This window comes from Scyliorhinus canicula, chromosome 6 (assembly GCF_902713615.1).
Source record: "Scyliorhinus canicula chromosome 6, sScyCan1.1, whole genome shotgun sequence".
Taxonomy (NCBI): Eukaryota; Metazoa; Chordata; class Chondrichthyes; order Carcharhiniformes; family Scyliorhinidae; genus Scyliorhinus; species Scyliorhinus canicula.
The window spans coordinates 100,174,373-100,195,566 of NC_052151.1; the positions used below are offsets into that span (position 1 = coordinate 100,174,373).

A 21,194-nucleotide genomic window follows, 5' to 3' on the forward strand; every position below is an offset into this window, starting at 1 on the left:
ATATTTCCATTGTGTATTTATGTATGCCCTATTTTTTTTCATCTGTGGAATGATCTGTCTGGACTGTACGCAGAACAATACTTTTCACAGTACCTCAGTACATGTGACAGTAAACAAATCCAATCTAATCCGATCGAATATTCAAAAAGGGAGGGAGGCAGTAAGTAGGAAACTATAGACCAGTTTAATTTCTATTGATGGGTGATTGTTAAGAGTCCATTATTCAGGAAGTAATAACAGGAGATTTGGAAAGTCAAAACACAATCCATCAGAGTCAGCATGGTTATTAAGGGTAAATCATGTTTGACTGATTTGCTAGAGTTCTTTAAAGATGTGACAAGCCAGGTGAATAATGGGGATCCTGTAGCTGTATTATATCTGAACTTCCAGAAGGCATTTGATAAGATGCCACACAAAAGGTTAATACATAAGGCAAGATCACATGGTGTTGGGGCTAATTTATTAGCTTGGACAGAAGACTGATTAACCAACAGAATGCAGAGAGTTGGGTTAAATGGGTATTTTTCTGGTTGGCATGATGTGACTAGTGGGCTGCCACAAGGTTTGGTTCTCTGGGCCCCAACTATGCAGATGACACCAAAATAGGTGGGATAGTAAGTTGCAATGAGGGAATCAGAAATTTAAAAATGGGCATAGATAGGTTAGGGGAGTGGGCCAAAATTTGGCAGTGAAATTTAATATTTTAGGAGTGGCATGGTGGCAGTGGTTAGCACTGATGCCTCACATCGGCAGGGATCCGGGTTCAATTCCAGCCTTGAGTGACTGCGGCGTTTGTACGTTCTCCCCATTTCTACGTGGGTTTCGTCTAGGCACTCTGGTTTCCTCCCACAGTCCAAATATTCATGAGAAGAGTCGAGAATCAGAGTAAAAGAGTAAAGCGTAACATCAACCTTCAAAAGTATCTGAGTGAATTTGGGCTGAATAATGAATGGTTAATGAAAATTTTTTAATGCTTATAGATTTTAGCAAAAAGGAAACAAAGAAGGGTGTGGGGATGGGAGAGTGGGTGAAGGGAGTGTATGATGAAGCATTAGCTAAATTTGGAAACTGAAATGAGGCAATTTCAATACAAGGATACAGTAAGGATGAAGAGCATTTAGTTTTTTTTATTGGGTTTTTGAACAAAGTATATTTACCGTTATATACACAGAATAAGATATATATTATAGAAGAGAAGGGCACACACAATCATACCAGAAAAAAAAATAATAATAAAAAGGGAATAAAAGATAACATAAAATAACTGGTAAGGTATTATGCACCAGCTGAACAGCAGCAACTCTGTACAATTGGCAATATTATTTATAACACATAAGGAGGCATCTGTTTGGCGGGGGGGAACTGGGAAGATAGGTATACATTTGGCTGCCGGAGAAACAATTACAGAGGGCAATACGCGAATGGGTCTGGTGTTGGTGTTATCACTTGCTTCTCCCGGACAGATTTCGCTGTCGTCACCTCGCATTCACTTCCGCTTCAGCCCTTTGTCCCGTCTTTCGCCTGGATTTTCCTTGCTCTCTGTTCCTGTAGATGCCAAGTTTATTATTTTTTCCCATGCCCTCCTTCCGACTATCATTTCCCCCCCCCCCCCCCCCCCCCCCCCCGGTCCCCCAACCTCTGGTTCTCTCTCTATTGTTCCCTGTCTCCTCACTCTTTCCCCCTACCCCCCCGCTGTGGTTCACCTTTCTTTCCTCTTGGGTTTAGCTGTCCGTCCCTGTCCCCAGTCTGTCCCTCCTTCTCATGCCTTGGCTACGTTCCCCTGATTCTTGGCTACCTGGCTATTTTTCTGCTTGTTTGTTGGCCACAAACAGGTTCAGGAACAATTGGGTGAATGGCTCCCATGTTCTGTGGAAGCCGTCGTCTGACCCTCGGATGGCGAATTTGATTTTCTCCATTTGTAGAGATTCCAAGAGGTCAGACAGCCAGTCTGCAGCTTTGGGTGGTGCTGCTGACAGCCAGCCGAACAGGATTCTACGGCGGCGATCAGGGAGGCAAAGGCAAGGGCGTCCGCTCTCCTCCCCAGGAATAGATCTGATACCCCGAAGACTGCCACTTTCGGGCATGGCTCCACCCTCATCTCCACCACTTTGGACATTGCCTCGAAGAAAGCTGTCCAGTACCCCGCAAGTCTGAGGAAGACCAGAACATGTGGGCGTGGTTGGCCGAGCCTCCTTGGCACCGTTCACATCTATCCTCCACCTCCGGGAAGAACCTACTCATACGGGTTCTTGTTAAGTGGGCTCTATGTACCACTTTTAGTTACGTCAGGTTGAGCCTTGCGCACGTGGAGGTGGAGTTGACCCTATGCAATGCTTCGCTCCAGAGTGTGCACCATATTCCAATCCCCAGGTCTTCCTCCCATTTCTTTCTTGTTGCGTCTAGCACGGTGTCGGCCCTTTCTACCAGTCGATCGTACATGTCGCGACAGTTTCCTTTATCTAGGATGCTTGCATCCAGTAACTCTTCCAGTAATATGTCGTGGCGGTTGTGGGTACATCCTTGTCTCCTTTCGTAGGACGTTTTAGAATTGCAGGTACCTTAGCTCGTTCTCCTGGCTAGCTGGAATTTCTCTGTCAGTTCGTCCAGTGTTGCAAACCTGCCGGCTGTGTATAGGTCACTGATTGTCAGTGTCCCTCCGTCCTGTCCCCACTTTTTGAAGGTGGCGTCAGTCAGCGCTGGTGTGAACCTATGGTTGTTGCAGATGGGACCTTTGTCCGACATTTTGGTCAGGCCAAGTTGCTGCCGTAGTTGGTTCCAGGACTGGAGGGTGGCTATCACCACCGGGCTGCTGGAGTGTTTTTTGGGTGGGGATGGGAGTTAAGCCAGGGTGAGGGCCCAGAGGGAAGTCCCCATGCAGGAGGCCTCTTCCGCGCCTAACCACTCGGCTTCTGGCTCCTTGATCCATCCCCTTATTTGCTCCGCCGTTGTCGCCCAATGGTAGAGTTGTAGGTTTGGAAGGGCTAGCCCCCCCCCCCCCCCCCCCCCCCCCTGGATTTTGTTTTTTGTAGGACCCTCTTTGGGATCCTAGCATTCTTCACCCCCCCTCCCCCCCTCCATGATTAGTTTGTCTAGTGCTTTGAGAAAAGCCTTGGGGATGTAGATCGGAATGGATCTAAACAGGAAGAGGAACCTGGGCACTACGTTCATTTTGATCGCCTGGACTCTTCCCGCGAGGGAGAGTGGGAGTGTGTTCCATCTTTGCAGGTCCTTTTTTACTTCCTCTGTCAGACTGGTGAGGTTCCATTGGTGGATCCCTTTCCAGTCATGGCTATTTGGATCGCCAGGTAGTGGAACTTGTGTCTGGTTTGTTTAAACGGCAGTCCCGTTAGTTCCCCCCCCCCCCCCCCCCCCCCCCACTTGTGGGTGTACCGGGAAGATCTCACTTTTGCTCATGTTGAGTTTGTAGCCTGAGTAGGCGCCAAACTCTTTCAGAGGCGCGATTATTCCGTCTATGCTGCTCTGTGGGTCCGAAATGTAGAGGAGCAGGTCATCTGCATAGAGTGAGACTCTGTGCTCTCTGCCGCCCCCTTCGGATTCCCCTCCAGCTTTCTGCTGCTCTGAACGCAGTTGCTAATGACTCGATCACTAGAGCGAACAGCAGTGGGGACAGTTTGCCTGATGCCGCTGTGCAGCTGGAAGTATCGGGAGTTGGTGTTGTTTGTCCATATGCTCGCCATGGGAGTGTTGTTTAGGAGTTTTACCCAGGCGGTAAACCCTGTTCCAAGCCCGAACCGCTCCAGTACCTCTGAGGTATTTCCATTCGACCCTGTCGAAGGCCTTTCCTGCATTTAGGGAGACGATTACCTCTGGTATTCTCTCCCCAGATGGGTTCGTTATCACATTCAGCAGGCGCCTGATGTTCGAGGTAAACTGTCTACCTTTGACGAAGCCCGTCTGGTCCTCTGCGACCACCTCTGGTACGCAGTCTTCATGCCTTTTGGCTAGGATTTGGCCAGTATTTTGGAATCTGTGTTCAGCAGTGAGATGGGTCTGTATGACCCACATTCCGTTGGGTCTTTATCTTTCTGAGGTATCAGCGAGATTGAGGCCTGTGCTAGCATGGGTGGCAGTGTGCCCCTCGCTAGCGAGCCTGTCTCCCGCAGGTGTGGGGCCAGTGCTGTCGCAAATTCTGGTGTATACGTTGTGCACTGGGGAGAAGAAAAACTGCTTCCCCCCTGGGTAGCGAACCTCCAGGGGTCCACCGCTCCCATCTGTTCCATAAAGTGACCAGGTTCCCTTGCCATGCTTGAGGTTTTCCCCGTTTTGGGGTTTGATCTGTCTGTCGTTGGATCCTGTACACAGTTGACGTCCCGTCCCCCCCACATGTTTAGTCAGTGTGTCGCTATGTCGGGAATTTCTGCCATGGTCTTTTTGATGAAGCTCGTGTTGTCCCAATTGGGCGGGTACACGCCAGGGTCCCGTTGACGATGACGTACCGTCCCCCCTGGTTCCGTACCTGTCTTTGTCGGTCTAAACATCGTCTTCTTGCTGATCAGTATTGCCACCGCCCCTAGGCCTCGTCCCATAGCAGCAATGGTAGGTTTGTCCCAGCCAGCCCTTTCTTACCCGCAGTCGGTGCTGTTCTCTCAGGTGTGTCTCTTGGAGGAAGACTATGTCAGCCCTCATGTTTCTTAGCTGGTGAGGACTCTGGATCTTTTCACTGGGCCATTGAGTCCCCTTACGTTCCAGGTGACTATCCTGGTGGGGGGGGCTTCTGCCCCCTCGCTTCTGTGGGATTAACCATACTTACCTGGTGGACGTGCCCCTGCCCTCCGGGGTTTCCCTTTGTTAGGGGGCCGTCCAAGATGGCCGCTGTCACTGCTCTCTCCATGCGGTCGAGTCCCTTCGCTCCGGGGTTTCCCTTAGTCCCGGGGGCATCCGACATGGCTGTCCACTGTGCGTCCACCATGTGGGTAGTCCCCTGCACTCTGGAGTCTCCGTTCGCCCAGAGACCGTACTGGGTGGATGCATCCAGCGATTCCTTGTTTCGAGCCCTTGGTTGTGGCAGTTTGTAGCCCTAATGTTATTCCCTTTCTAGCCTTGTTTGTCCCTCCTTTCCTGTGTTCCCCCCCCCCCCCCCGTCCCTCCCTTTTTGCCCCCTCTCCCGTTAACCCTCTTTTGTCTCTCTTTCCCTTGTTCCTGTCCCTGTTTGCTCTCCCGACTCTGTCGAATGCCCCCCCCCCCCCCCCCCCCACCACACTGCCTGGCGCCTTCCCGCTGTTGGGGGTGCGCTGCGGCCCTGTTTTGCATGCCCCTGGCTCTAGTTTTCCTGCTAGTGTGGTGGCCCCCCTCTCGGGAGTTACTGTCTCGCTTCTCCCTTGCCCAGCCTCGGCGGTTTTCGGCCCGCTCTTCCCCCATCCTACCCTGCACTCCTCTCGCTTGCTCGCCCTTCTCCGCTACTCTCGTTCCCTCGTGCTAGGGCCTAGTCTCCTACCTGAAGTGGTCCCGCGGGCAGTGGTTTGCTTTTTGTTCCGGATGCACCCGCTGTGGCGGGGGTGGAGGCAGGGTGCCTGGCATTGCAGCAATAGAGCTGCTTTTGCTCTATTGAATACGGCCCGTCTCCTGGCTTGGTCTGCCCCAATGTCCTCGTAGACTCTAATGAAGTGTCCTTCCCATTTGCAGGTTCTGTTTTGCCTGGCCCAACGCAGGATTGTTTCCCTGTCCTGGTACCGGTGCAATTGAGCTGTAACTGCCCTCGGTTGATCCCCTGCCTTGGGCTTCGGGCGCAGCGACCGATGTGCTCTGTCCATTAATGGTGGGTTGGGGAACGTTTTCCTCACCAGTAAGTTGCCCAGCATCTTGGCCACGTATGCCATGGGGTTTCTACCCTCGATACCCTCTGGTAGGCCCACTATCCTGACATTTTGCCTTCTCAGGCGGTTTTCCTGGTCGTCCACTCTTCCGTTCAGGCTCCCCTGTGTTGTGCCCAGTCTCGCCACTTCCTTCTCCAGGGCCGTGATCCGGCCGCTCATGTCAGTCGTGGTTTTTTTCAGCTCCTTAATCGTTGCCTCTTGGGCTTCCAGTTTCTCCTCTTGGGCTTCCAGTTTCTCCTCTTGGGCTTCCAGTTTCTCCTCTTGGGCTTCCAGTTTCTCCTCTTGGGCTTCCTGTCTCTCCTCTGCTCTGCCCAGGGCGAGCTGCAGCTCCGCCAGGGCCTTGGCCATTGCTACCTGCACTGCGGCCTCCATGTCTGCTCTAGCCTCTGCCTTGTTTTCCTGCTGATGTTCTCTCAGCGCCTCGGCAAAGGCTGCCTTCCAGTTCCAGTTCCCCCCGGCCCAAGGGGAAAATGCTCCTGTCTGTCCAGTTCTTTTTGTCCCGGCGAACCTTCCGTTCCGCCGCTTCGTGCGCCGATTAGCTCGTCTGAATGGGCTCACCCATTGTCACGTCTGGTTTTGGTGCCCTTTCTCCCTCTGCTTTGGCTCCCTTCTGGCATTTTTTTCCTTTCTATCTCCCTTTCTTTCCCCCCCCCCCCCTCCTTTTTCTTTCCCCTCACGTCTTTCCTTTAACACTTTTTTAAAAAACCTTTTCAAAAAAAAGTTTTTTAAAAGGTGAAAAAATTCTTTCTCTTTAAAAGTTTTCTTTTTAAAAGTTTTTTTTTGAAAAAGGGCTTTGGTCCGAGCCGCCGCTCGTCCTACCCCGTATACTCCTGCCATGCATGGGGGGGCGGATCGCTCCGCTTCCGAGCCCAGATCTCCCACTTTAATGCGCTTTGGAGTCTGGGTTCTCCTTCTTTCCCACTCTCTTGTTGCGGGGGGCCCAAACGAACAAATTTGCACGCGTGGGTGCAAGTTCTCGGCGAGGAGCGCCCCCCAGGAGCTCCTCCACCCGCGACCGCTCTCTTCCCTGGCCGGAAGCCGAATCCGAAGAGCATTTAGTTGACTGTGTGTACATAATATATAATCAAATGTTCTTGTAAATTATTATAGTGTTTAAGCTTCACAAGTAGTGGAAAGATGTCCCATGCTCCTCATTATTTGATGTCCGACAAAATTATTCTGACTCTGGGTGGCATGGTGACGCAGTGTGTAGCACTGCTGCCTCACACTGCCCAGGACCCGGATTCGATCCCAGCCCAGGGTCACTATCTGTGAGTTTACACATTCTCCCTGTGTCTTTGTGGGTCTCACTCCCAGAACCCAAAGATGTGCAGGGTAGGTGGATGGGCCATGCTAAATTGCCCCTCAATTGGAAAAACATAGAACATAGAACATTACAGCGCAGTACGGGCCCTTCGGCCCTCGATGTTGCGCCGACCTGTGAAACCATCTGAAGCCTATCTGACCTACACTATTCCATTTTCATCCATATGTCTATCCAGTGACCACTTAAATGCCCTTAAAGTTGGCGAGTCTACTACTGTTGCAGGCAGGGCGTTCCACACCCCTACTACTCTCTGAGTAAAGAAACTGCCTCTGACATCTGTCCTATATCTACCACCCCTCAATTTAAAGCTATGTCCCCTCGTGTTGGTCATCACCATCCGAGGAAAGAGACTCTCACTGTCCACCCTATCTAACCCTCTGACTATCTTATATGTCTCTATTAAGTCACCTCTCAGCCTTCTCCTCTCTAATGAAAACAACCTCAAGTCCCTGTGCCTTTCCTCGTAAGACCTTCCCTCCATACCAGGCAACATCCTAGTAAATCTCCTCTGAACCCTTTCCAAAGCTTCCACATCCTTCCTATAATGTGGTGACCAGAACTGCACACAGTACTCCAGGAGCAGCCGCACCAGAGTTATGTACAGCTGCAGCATGACCTTGTGGCTCCGAAACTCAATCCCCCTACTGATAAAGGCTAGCACACCATATGCCTTCTTAACAGCCCTATTAACCTGGGTGGCAACTTTCAGGCATTTATGTACCTGGATGCCGAGATCTCTCTGTTCATCTACACGACCAAGAATCTTGCCATTAGCCCAGTACTCTGCATTCCTGTTACTCCTTCCAAAGTGAACCACCTCACACTTTTCCACATTAAACTCCATCTGCCACCTCTCAGCCCAGCTCTGCAGCTTATCTATGTCCCTCTGTATCCTATAACATCCTTCAGCACTATCCACAACTCCACCGACCTTCGTGTCATCTGCAAATTTAATAACCCATCCTTCTACACCCTCTTCCAGGTCATTTATAAAAATGACAAACAGCAGTGGCCCCAAAACAGATCCTTGTGGTACACCACTAGTAACTGAACTCCAGGATGAACATTTGCCATCAACCACCACCCTCTGTCTTCTTTCAGCTAGCCAATTACTGATCCAAACCGCTAAATCACCTTCAATCCCATACTTCCTTATTTTCTGCAATAGCCTACCGTGGGGAACCTTATCAAACGCCTTACTGAAATCCATATACACCACATCAACCGCTTTACCCTCATCCACATGTTTGGTCACCTTCTCAAAAAACTCAATAAGGATTGTGAGGCATGACCTACCCTTCACAAAACCGTGTTGACTATCGCTAATCAACTTGTTCTTTTCAAGATGATTATAAACCCTATCTCTTATAACCTTTTCCAACATTTTATCCACAACCGAAGTAAGGCTCACAGGTCTATAATTACCAGGGTTGTCTCTACTCCCCTTCTTGAACAAGGGGACAACATTTACTATCCTCCAGTCTTCCGGCACTATTCCTGTCGACAAAGACGACATAAAGATCAAGGACAAAGGCTCTGCAATCTCCTCCCTGGCTTCCCAGAGAATCCTAGGATAAATCCCATCTGGCCCAGGGGACTTATCTATTTTTACATTTTCCAAAATTGCTAACACCTCCTCCTTGTGAACCTCAATTCCATCTAGCCTGGTCGACTGAACCTGAGTATTCTCCTCGACAACATTGTCTTTCTCCAGTGTAAACACTGACGAAAAATATCCATTTAACGCTTCCCCTATCTCCTCTGATTCCACACACAACTTTCCACTGCTATCCTTGATTGGCCCTAATCTTACTCTAGTCATTCTTTTGTTCCTGATATACCTATAGAAAGCCTTAGGGCTTTCCTTGATCCTATCCGCCAACGACTTTTCGTGTCCTCTCCTCGCTCTTCTTAACTCTCCCTTTAGGTCCTTCCTATTGGATGCTTTAAAATGTAATTTTTTTTACATATATTATTGTAACTAGACTTGTTATTTGACGGATACTGATTAAAGTCTTGTGTGAAGGGATATAAATTCTATATTGTGTAAATGAGGAAAATATTGATGATGTTTCTGTAATGCAATATGTGCCTTATCTCAATAAAGTAGGTGCGCAAACACCTCAGAATTAGCATTAAACTGTAATTTTAAGTACACTTTGCCAGTTTCTATCTAACCATTGTAAAGGTTTTTAGTTTTGTTGTAGTAACTAATGAAGCAACAGGAACTGAAAGGCAAAATACTTCTGCCTCTTCAGTGAGAAGATTTTGGGAAACCTCGTGAAAGGCCCAAATTTAGCCATGCTAATTTTCAAAATAATCCCACTTAAGTGCTTATTGTGTCCTGTTCCTTTGGCCACATGCCAAATGTTGCATTTTTGAATCTGGAATATATTTTTTAAATGAGGATATCAAGCCAGAACAATGTCAGATGAAATTCAATACCAGCAAATGTAAAGTGTTACTCATAGGAAGAAAAGATGGACCCTGATCCTCATCCATCCCTATCCTCACCCACCTCATGCCCCTTGTACTCTCAATGCACCCAAGCCCCTGTGTGACCCCATGTATTCTCCATAGGCACTCACCCATTATACAGTATGTACATTGCTCAGGGACCATGTAATAATAATGGGAAGTCTTTGAAATGGACATGAGATGAGGTAAACCTTTAACAATTCAATAGAGCTGTCACTTAAAAACACAGTAAGAAGTCTTACAACACCAGGTTAAAGTCCAACAGGTTTGTTTCAAACACGAGCTTTCGGAGCACGGCTCCTTCTTCAGGTGACCAGATTCACCTGAAGAAGGAGCCGTGCTCCGAAAGCTCGTGTTTGAAACAAACCTGTTGGACTTTAACCTGGTGTTGTAAGACTTCTTACTGTGCTCACCCCAGTCCAACGCCGGCATCTCCACATCATGACTTAAAAACACAACATTCATTCTGGGGAAAAAAACTCCGGACCTATTAAGAAAAAACTTAAACCCCCTTAGTTAGTTCTTCAGTTATTAAAAACAAACAAAAATATCCACTCAGTAACTACACTAAAGGCAGATACTACTTTAATAATTCTTAAAACTGTCAATCAAACTAAGCATATAACCCATCATTGAGATAAGCGGTTTTAAGCTTTTGGAACTGAAGCGAGCATTCATAATGGGCTCAGCTGTCAAACAAACTATTACTGCTCCAGACAATGGAGATGATTGAAATGGGAGAAAACAGATAGCTATTTTGTTTTCTCTGCTGCAACTGATATACCTGTCAATCAAAGCAGTCCAGGAGAAGATTGTTTTTGTCTCCTGAGTGAAAGCTGCAGGCTTAAATTTAAAGCACTTTCAATATTTAAATCACTTGAGATTATGACAATTGAGTTCTCAAGAACTGTTTTCTTCCATTGAGAAGGCGTAGCTTCCTGAATGGAAAAGATACTCAAAGCATCTCAAAACTTGCGCAATGTTGATCAATATAATGGTCAACTTACTTTGCAAGACCAAGCCCTGTAATTAATCACTGCATAAAAACGCGTCTAATGTATACTAGTATCAAATAAAGACATGATTGCTCAAACATTCTACACTGTCATAATGTTCCTGACTCCTCAGCAGATGTCCTCTAATGTTCCCAACCAAGTCTGGGTTTTCAGAAGCGTTCCAGCTCCATGAGAATAATGAGAGGTCGATGGCAGGGGAAAAGTAATGAGAGAAAGAGGGATCAGAAAAACAAATTTCCTATAGGTATTTCAAGGGCAGCCCTGTGTCAAAGGATGTGAATGTGGAGTCTCTAACCCTGCCAACGGGAAGATGGTGTGGATCCATTAATATGTGCGAAATTTCTGTAGGAAAAGAAATGTTAGCGACTCCAAGCTCCATTCCCAACTCCAGGAGGACTTTGAAAATCTGACCCTTTGCCTAGCTCTAGTTGCTCAAAAACATTCTAGTGATGGAGGCAGTGCAAAGAAAAGTCAAATATTGTCCCACCATCTGAATCGGTGGGGAACGAATCCCCACAGATGCTTGATACCCTGCAGTCATTTAATACTCCAAGGGGGTGTTATCTCTCTGGTCATCAGCTTTGTAGTCCCAGTAGCATCACTGGGAACTGTGGCCACTGCTGTGACTCCAAACAGTCTCCAGGTTCTACTCCCCAGGGCCAAATTGGAGGGATGTGTAGAGGGTCTCGCAATGGAGTATGGGATAGCAGTGGGTGGTATGATAGAAAATCTAGGCACCGAGGGAGCACCCAGGGAACAGTCCATTAGGGGAGGGTGTGAGATGTGCCCCATGTGGAGCGGGGTCCTATTAGAGAGGTGCCTCCCTCTTTTCCCACTCGAGGCCCGATCAGAGTAACCTGTTGGGCTTCCCCTTTCCGTAACCTTCTCACACCTGCCTCAAAATTGAGGCCAGAGTGGACCACTTAATTCACCAGCTAAGGATCTCGATTCTGGTGAGACCACCCAGGTCTCTCACCCTGAATAATCGAGCACATTTTAGGAGAGTTAGCAAACACAGTGGGGGCTGTCGAACTCTTCCATATGAGAGGAGACTGGGGAAGCTTGGACTTCACATTCTGGGTAGAAGGTGTAAAAGGCCTGAAGTCCATGCAGTCGGGGAAAGCCCCGGGGCCGGATGGATACCCAGTTGAGTTTTATAAGAAGTTCTCTGAGTTAGTGGGACCTGTTTTGGCGAGGGTTTTTAATGAGGCAAGGGACAGAGGGACCCTGCCATCGACAATGTCGCAGGCCACCATATCACTGATATTGAAGCTGGGTAAGGACCCGGAAGCGTGCGGGTCATACAGGCCAATCTCCCTGATCAATGTAGATGCCAAGCTCCTGGCAAAGGTCCTGGCGATTAGAATTGAGGACAGCGTACCGGAGGTGATTGGGGGTGACCAAATTGGGTTCGTGAAAGGTAGGCAGCTGTCGGCCAACTTGAGAAGATTACTCAATGTGATCATGATGCCCCCGACGGGCAAGGAGGTGGAGGTAATGGTGGCAATGGATGCCGAGAAGGCCTTCGACCGGGTGGAGTGGGGCTATCTATGGGAGGTGCTCGGACGGTTTGCGTTCGGGGAGGGACTGGTGAATTGGATCAGACTATTGTATCAGGCCCCAAAGGCCAGCGTCAGGACAAACAGAGAAGTGTCCGAGTATTTTAGACTATATCGTGGGACCAGACAGGGCTGTCCACTCTCCCCGCTGCTGTTTGCGCTGGCCATAGAGCCGCTGCCGATTGCGCTGAGAGCCGCAAAGGGATGGAAGGGGATGGTTAGGGGCAGGGTGGAACATAGGGTCTCTCTCTATGCGGAGGACCTGCTCCTGTACGTGTCAGACCCATTGGCCGGGATGGAAAGTATACTGGAAATACTGAGGAAGTTCGGCCAGTTCTCAGGGTACAAATTAAACATGGCCAAGAGTGAGATGTTTGTGGTGCAGGCAAGGGGCCAGGAGAACAGACTGAGAGGGGCTACCATTTAGGCTGGTTGGGGAAAGTTTCCCGTACTTGGGGATTCAGGTGGCGTGAGACTGGGGCAGGCTGCACATGTTAAATTTGGCCAGGGTGGTGGAACAAATGAAGGGAGAGTTTCGGAGATGGGATGCACTCCCGCTGTCGTTGGCAGGGAGGGTGCAGACTGTAAATTTGACAATCCTCCCTAGATTCCTGATCATTTTTCAGTGCCTCCCGATCTTTATCCCACAGTCCTTCTTCAAAAGGGTTAATAAGATAATAAGATAAGGTTAATCCCAGAGCTGAAGGGGTTGGATTATGAGGAGAGGTTGAGTAGACTGGGACTGTACTCGTTGGAATTTAGAAGGATGAGGGGGGATCTTATAGAAACATTTAAAATTATGAAGGGAATAGATAGGATAGATGCGGGCAGGTTGTTTCCACTGGCGGGTGACAGCAGAACTAGGGGACATAGCCTCAAAATAAGGGGAAGTAGATTTAGGACTGAGTTTAGGAGGAACTTCTTCACCCAAAGGGTTGTGAATCTATGGAATTCCTTGCCCAGTGAAGCAGTTGATGCTCCTTCATTACATGTTTTTAAGGTAAAGATAGATAGTTTTTTGAGGAATAAAGGGATTAAGGGTTATGGTGTTCGGGCCGGAAAGTGGAGCTGAGTCCACAAAAGATCAGCCATGATCTAATTGAATGGCAGAGCAGGCTCGAGGGGCCAGATGGCCTACTCCTGCTCCTAGTTCTTATGTTCTTATGAGCTTTGTCTGGGCGGGAAAATCCTCGCGGGTGAAGAAGGCGATGCTTGAGAGGAGCCGCAGTGAGGGAGGGCTGGCATTGCCGAGTCTGATTAGCTATTACTGGGCGGCTAACATCGCTATGATAAGGAAGTGGATGGTGGGTACGGGGTCTATATGGGAGTGGGTGGAGGCAGCTTCGTGCAGGGGCACCAGCTTGGCAGCCCTGGTCACGGCTTCTCTACCGCTGCTGCCGGCCAGGTACTCCACCAGCCCGGTAGTGGTGGCAACCCTGCGGATATGGGGCCAGTGAAGGAGGCATGTAGGGGAGGTGGGGGCGTCAGTCTGGGCGCCAATCTGCGACAACCATCGGTTTGCCCCCGGGAGTATGGATGGGGGGTTTCGAGCATGGTGGCGGGTGGGGGTGGGGAGGGTGGGCGATATGTTCCTGAAGGGAGCTTTGCGAGTCTGAGGAGCTTGGAGGAGAAATTTGATCTGGTAAGGGGAAACTATTTCAGGTACCTACAGTTGCGGGACTTTGTCCGTAGACAGATCCCATCCTTCCCACACCTCCCGCCAATGGGGATTCAGGACCGAATAGTCTCTGGAGGGGAGGGTAGAGTCTCTAATATTTATAATGGTGCTCATGAAGGGGGAAGGGTCCCAGATGGAGGAACTGAAACTCAAATGGGAGGAGGAGCTAGGTGGGGAAATGGAGGACGGGCTGTGGGGAGAAGCCCTGAGTAGGGTAAATTCGACCGCGAAATGTGCCAAGCTTGGCCTGATTCAATTTAAGGTTGTTCACCGGGCCCCACATGACGGTGGCTCGGATGAGCAAATTCTTTGGGGTAGAGGACAAATGCGCTAGGTGCACAGGAGGACCAGCGAACCACGTACACATGTTTTGGACATGTCCGATGCTTGGGGGGTACTGGGAGGGATTTGCGGGGATCATGTCCCGAGTGCTAAAAACAAGGGTGGCGATGGGTCCAGGGGTGGCAATTTTGGGGGTTTCAGAGGACCCGGGAGTCCAGGGTGAGAAAGAGGCCAATGTTTTGGCATTTGCTTCCCTGATAGCCCGGCGATGAATATTATTGGCATGGAGGGACTCGAAGCTCCTGAAGACTGAGTTGTGGCTTTCGGACATGTCGAGTTTTCTGGGGATGGAAAAAATTAAGTTCGCCTTGAGGGTATCTGTACAGGGGTTCGCCCGAAGGTGGCAACCATTCATTGACTTATTTGCGGGAGAGTGATCGTCAGCAGGGCAGGGGTGGGGGGGGGGGGGGGGAGGGAGGGAGGTTAGAGTAGAGTAGGAGGGATAAATTGGCGGGTAGTGCCGATGGGAGAGGAGCGGGCCTGTGCAGTGTGGTACGATTGAAGTATTGATTGTACGTGGATGTTTGCACATTTTTGCCTTTTTTGCTTTCTTTTTTTGATGTTTGTAACTGTTTACAATGCCGAAAAATACCTCAATAAAACTGTTTGTTAAAAAATATATATATTTTTCTCTAATGCAATATTTTTTCTTATCTTTTGATAGGCTTGTTTATCTTTCCTATCTATTACATTTGTAAGAAGCAGAGGAAAAGGTCACAAACTGGTATGTTTACGTAAAAACCGGAACAAGCCTTGTTTACATTGCTGCCAACAGATTTGTCAGGGTCCTCGCAGAACTCTACAGTAAGAGGCAATAGCACGTAATTCGCATCAAGATACTGAACAAACATAAAACTGGGAATGATGTCATGAATTATTTCTTGGCCATATTACTAAGTAGTACACCATTCCCAGAATACCTTCCAAAGAGCTAGCTTCAAGCACTGTGATGTACAACTCAAGAAAAAAGAAACTGGTCTGGATGGATCTGGTGTAAAAGGTAACAGTGCTGGAGGTGGGGTTGTTTTTCCATTTTGCACACTTTAGCAGTACTAAGCTATAATCATGGATGATATGGACCTCTGGCAAGTTTGCACTTCTTGCATTGTCCTAACACTGTCTTTAAAACCTCACTTTCAGAAGAGAACTTTTCCCTGCACTGTGATGTTCCTGTTCCCTTCACAATGAAGATTCTCATCTCAAGGGATACTGATGCGCTACACATGCCACTTCATTAAGATTGCAACTAATTAAATATTTTATTTGCAACTTTTCTAGCAGTTAACATTTGAGGTGGCAATTATAATTCAGCTCAGATTGTGATAGTTTGCACTATTCTCCCAAATTGACTCTGCCACTCAGCAAACAGTAACTCGACCTGACCTTTAAAATTCTGGATGCATGGTCAGCAGCAGGAGTCTGCGTTTTAGCCAAAATTATCTATACAGTAGGTTTTGTTGTCGACAAAGTCTGCCCTTATTTTATTTCAGGAGCGGAAAATTTGGAACCTGATCAAACTCAATTGGCTGCTCAAGTGTGAACATGCATAACAAGTTCAGATGATGCACAAGCAAACTGATTTTTTTGTTATTTGCCAATTTGGATGACTGATGTCATCCAATTAACAAGTGTCCCTTTAATGGGTTCTGACAATTCACTCAGTCCCTCCGACCCATCTGTCACGGAGGTCTCAAATATACTGGTGGATACGATGTGTGCCCTCTCTTCAGCGACATCTGAGTGGGGAGGCAGACAGTTAGGCCAAAATTCTCTGGCCATTGGAATTCTCTTCCCGCCAACACTCCCGTCCATAGGTTTCCCGGTGGTGTGGGGTGGCTTCAATGGGAAATCCCATTGACAAGCGACAGGAGTAGAGAGTCCCACTGCCAGAGAATGGCGCACCGCTGAGAGACACGCTGCTAGCAGACCAGGGAAACCCCCTCAACTGCACAGTGCCTGGACCGGTGGATGGCCACCTTGGATCATGCAAAATCAGGTCTTTTTAACTTGCGTCTCAATCAGTACCAGTTGAAATGACTGGCAAGGTTCTTCCCACTTAGACTCACAGTTGATTTCCTATTGTGATTAAAGTACAAGGATAATAGAAGTAAAGGATATCCCGAGATCAGATCTGGGTAATCCCGTTTCACTTGCTTAAATTCCACTACATTAAATAATGCCATCTTGAAGAAACTTTTAGTGCCTTATTAGCAATTGTTTTGTGAGAGGAGAGCCTTTCCGCTGTTAGTAGCCATGCTATAGGTTAGATATGGTTTGATTCCATTGCTGTAATATAAAATGGGTCATTTGACAGTGTAAGCATAGTTTTAAAAACAAAAACAATCTTCACATTAACTAATATTGCAGAGAGCTACAAAGAAGTTGCGTGGGACAGTTTTGTGGTTTTGCTAGAAATGTTTCTTCATAGTGAGTAATTTTACAATATCACACACATATTGATCATTCAATGCCTCCTTACATTTATTGTTTGAAGAATTGAATTTCCATATACTGCTAGAATTTACAAAAATGTAAGAGAAAGACCATATGTAGTCCATATTATGACCTTAATCATGGATTATATCCCACTCAATAATACTCGAAGTGCCACTTAAGATTCACAGCATCACAATGATTTTTTTTTAGTGAATAACTATGAACCTACAATAACCTAATTAATTGATATCCCTTTACACAAAAATGTTTGTTTCCTGCCGTATTGTGTATTATCTGCAGTTTTTAATCTCAGTAAACCAATCTTTTTAATTGGACCAGAATTCTTTGAACACAGTTTATCTCCTGCACACTTCTCTCGTGACTGTATTATTAGCAAATTCAATATTAATAGAAGCACTGTTCTCCAAATCATTTGGTTGTCCTAACGATAATGCCAGGGAATTCAAACAAATTCCATTGGTCTCTGAAGTCAAAATAACTTTTTTTAAATTTGACAAGTAGTTGCTTTCTATTACCAAACTAATTTTAAGACGTGGAGCTGCCGGCATTGGACTGGGGTGAGCACACTTCATGTGAGGAAAGAGCTGTGCTCCGAAAGCTGGTGATTTGAAACAAACCTGTTGGACTTTAACCTGCTGTTGCAAAACTAATTTTAGTCAGCTATTGAATATGCCAGTATTGCCCTGAACCTTGACCTCCTTTGAAAGAGTCGGTTGCAGCACCTTAACCCATGTCTTTTTTGTTTACAAATCTAAATAGTCCTCGTCTACTATTTAGTTAATCCCTCAAAAAAAAACTAATGCTTCTGAATCCATGCTAATTATTATTTATAATCTTTAACCATATCCTATAGAATGCTCTAATTCTTTCCCAAACAATGTAATTAGGCTAAATTGTCTTTCATTTCTAGACTCTCATCTTTCATATTTCAAATATTGGGATAAAATCACCATTCTCTGTATTTTATTAATCCCAACATAGACAAAACTCGATTAGATCATAATTTATGCTAATCCAGAAAAAGACTTTGCCGTGATATTGCACCATAGCAAAGTCATTAATTATCATTAGTAATTTTCCTTCTAAATCAATTTACAAGTCTATGGTTTCCTTCACATTTTAATGTGCCACAATTTTATGTGCTGAAGTGCTTAATGAGCAATTTCTAAATTTTATTGGTTCGTTATCAGGATTGACCCTCTTAGATTTGCAACCATTAATTTTCTCAATCAAAAAGGAGGTGCTGTGTGCAGAAATTGAAACATTTTTAATAAATTTGAATTTTTAGGAAAAGTATAATGTCTTCATTGCCTTGTTCTGTGAAAAGAAGTGACCGCTAATAGTCCATCCAGAGTGCAGTGTCCTCCTTCACATCTTTATTCTGTTTCCTGAGCAGACAAAATAAAAATAGCAGAACAGAAAAGTCCATTGCTTAATCACCAGTATTAAATGCTTTTTGTCAAGACATATTACCCTTTATAATAGTTTGCTCCCTCAGAGGTTTTAACAATCATCAGCTGCCATAAGGATGATTTTCACTAATTTGAAATTGATGGGGTAGATTTTCATCTCCACTGCCCTGATAATTTGATGAGCTGAATTCCTGCCCATTTTAGAATGGGACGGCATGGAGGCACAGTGGTTAGAACTGCTGCTTCACACCGCCAGGGACCCGGGTTCAATTCCGTACTCGGGTGACTGCGTGGAGTTTGCGCTTCCTCGCCGTGTCTGTCAGAGTTTCCTCCAGATGCTCTGGGTTCCTCCCACAGTCCAAAGAACTGCAGGTTAGGTGGATTGGTCATGCTAAATTGCACCTTAGTGTCTAAAAGGTTAGGTGGGGTTACGGGGATAGGGTGGAGGCATGAGTTTAAGTAGGTTGCTCTTTCCAAGGACAGATGCAGACTCGATGGGCTGAATGGTCTCCTGCACTGTAAATTCCATATAACCTGATTTCAAATCAATGAAATTAAAATTGGGTGACTTCTAAAACAGTTACTGAGCATAAAAAGTTTGCCCAAATGGGATATTGGACAATAGGGCAAACCTTTTTATTTACTCAATCACTATTGGTTTTCAGGATTGTTTTTTCTCATTCTCTCAGCATATCTTCCCTGCTTGTTTTTGTACCTGAGATGACCTCGCCTGTACCTATTTTTGAAAAAGCTCACCTTTGCTGATTTTCTAATATCTGTTGCTGTTGCCCTTCCTCACATTGATTTCCTTTCATCTGAAACCTCCCCTGCTGGCAATCATGAGGACATTTCTGTCTCTTTAATGAATTCAATATCATCAACCAAGAATTTGCTCAGATTGCCCAAGTTAATGCTTCATTCATAATGAGTTAATGATTGGGCAGGGATGGAGAGCCAGTCTCCATTGGAGGATCTCACCTGCTTTCAAATTACTAACGGCTGTCCACTGCATCCTTAGAATAACTTCTCTGTTTGATCACGTGCAGCAAAAATGGTGGGGTAGGAATGGCAGCCCTGACACAAATGGGAGAATTTACTCGTGTTCTGCTGATTGATTGACCACCATACCTTGGGCAGAAGGTCAGTGGAATCCCACCCACTAAACAGATTTTCCACCAAAATGCCGTAGCCAATCATGAACTTCCAAGCAAATTCTCAGTGAGATTCTTTAATTGTGGTTAGTTCCACTCTGACATTTCTTTTTGCCTGTGAAAACGTGGCATATTGGAAGATATCTTGGACTGTGGAGAAAAAAATGAAGTAAAAAATGTAAAGACATTGATAGATTGACCAGTCAGGTGAATATTATAAGTATTTTTTTAAATCTATGGAGGTACTTATTTAGCAAAACCACAACCCATGGTGACATTTTGTACAGTACTTCATCTTTCAATCAGGACCATTCTGTTCAGGTCACTTTTTGCTTGTTCCATGTCTGTTTTTGTCTTTATAACAAGATTTAACCATATAAATGGTATGAGGGTAACTGTGTGAGAAACTTGGTAACTGGACAGACATGCTGGTTTTATTATTTAAGTTTTATTATTTAAGTGATTTTAATGTAGGTAACATTTTTCTGTTGCCAAATAGTTGAAGTAGAATGAATGATGCCTAGTGCCCTTAAAAAGATGGTTTCTGTTTGTAGTAATGGATAATTCACCAAACCGTGTGCCTTTTTATTTGATGTGGCCTCATTAAAATCTTTGTTTTCACTAATAAAATTAGTTAAGTTACAGCTGAAGTTACACGGCAATGTTCCAGAATACAAATCCATAAAGGTGTTCATTTTTTAATGCCAAATTAAATTCCTCTTTCCCCATGCCCACCCTGCCCTTCCACCATAGGAAAGAGCAGGGGAAAACTTGAATCCCAAGGTACTTTGCACTTGTAGTCAATGTTTATTGATTGATTTTCTGCCAATTGTAGGATCCTGCCGGTCAGGATTTAAAGAAAATTCAACAGTTTTACTTTTACAAATTAGCTCCACTGTGGATTTTGCTGAGAAAATATATTTAAGCCTTTTAACTAATTTTATGTTCAATTTTTAAAAGAGAAATAGTTGTTAATATAAATGGCTGGAATTATAGCCCCTCACTAGCATGTTTGAAGACTGGGGAGGGATCGTAAAATGCAGCACGTAGCCCTTTTCCCAACGTTCTGGCCCGCCCTGACCGGTCTCCCGTTTTACAATGAACGGTGGGGGTTTCGGAGGGCCAGCCAACCTTTGTGCCAATTGAGCCCCATAAGTGGCCAATTCAGTACTTTGTCCCACCTTCGCTGTTATTTTGGCATGAGTGGTAACGGTGGATAGACAAGCAGCTTTTACTGCATAGGCTGGTGTGCAATGTAGGAGGGGGCGGTGTAGCACACATTGGCAGTCCCGTGCCCATCCAAGTCATCCGACTCGCACTCAAGGTCATACACCTTTCTAAACCCCCCACCCCCGAGCTTCTCAAACCCAACCCACTTTGGGGTCTGCCAGCTAGGCCCTGCCGATACCCCGGGCCTAGCTGAAAGTCTGGCTCCCTATCCCCTTTAGTTCAGGGACTTGCAAAAGTCCCAGCAGTGGCCACCACTCAAACTTGATGGTGTTGGCAGTATAGAGCTACCAGTCAATTGGATTGGCCGACAGCTCACTAAGGCAGGACTTCCTCCCCTGATGGGAGTAGAAGTTTCATATTGAGCCAATTAACATCCCTCCGATTGTAAAATACAGATGGCTTTTTGGTGGGTGGTCTCCCAACCAACTTTAGAATTGAGGGGGCCATGCCCTGTAAAATCCAGCCCAATGCCACTGTTGCCGCCAATTCCATAGAAAACACTAAACTGAATCAGATTACTAAAAATTACAATAGATAATACATCCTATGTAAATGTATCTGATTAATGACACATCTGCATTCATAAACTAGAAATAACATTTTGGGTAGTTCAAGTGACTTGTGACTGGACCACAACTACCGGTGTACTACTTTTTTGAGAGCTTTTGTGCAGAAACAATAGCTGAAATAATGTGACTAAGTATATCAAA

General features: G+C 46.2%; 1 protein-coding gene across 1 annotated transcript in view; it reads left to right on the plus strand.

The window, feature by feature from the left end:
* Positions 1–18,545, plus strand: part of rnf217 (ring finger protein 217) — a 133,566-nt gene extending 115,021 nt beyond the window's left edge. Inside the window, exon 6 of the mRNA XM_038799727.1 lies at positions 14,899–18,545. Within this exon, the coding sequence (XP_038655655.1) occupies positions 14,899–14,972 (74 nt within the window). The 3' untranslated portion in view covers positions 14,973–18,545. The remainder of the gene's footprint in view (positions 1–14,898) is intronic.
* Positions 18,546–21,194: the final 2,649 nt, after the last annotated feature.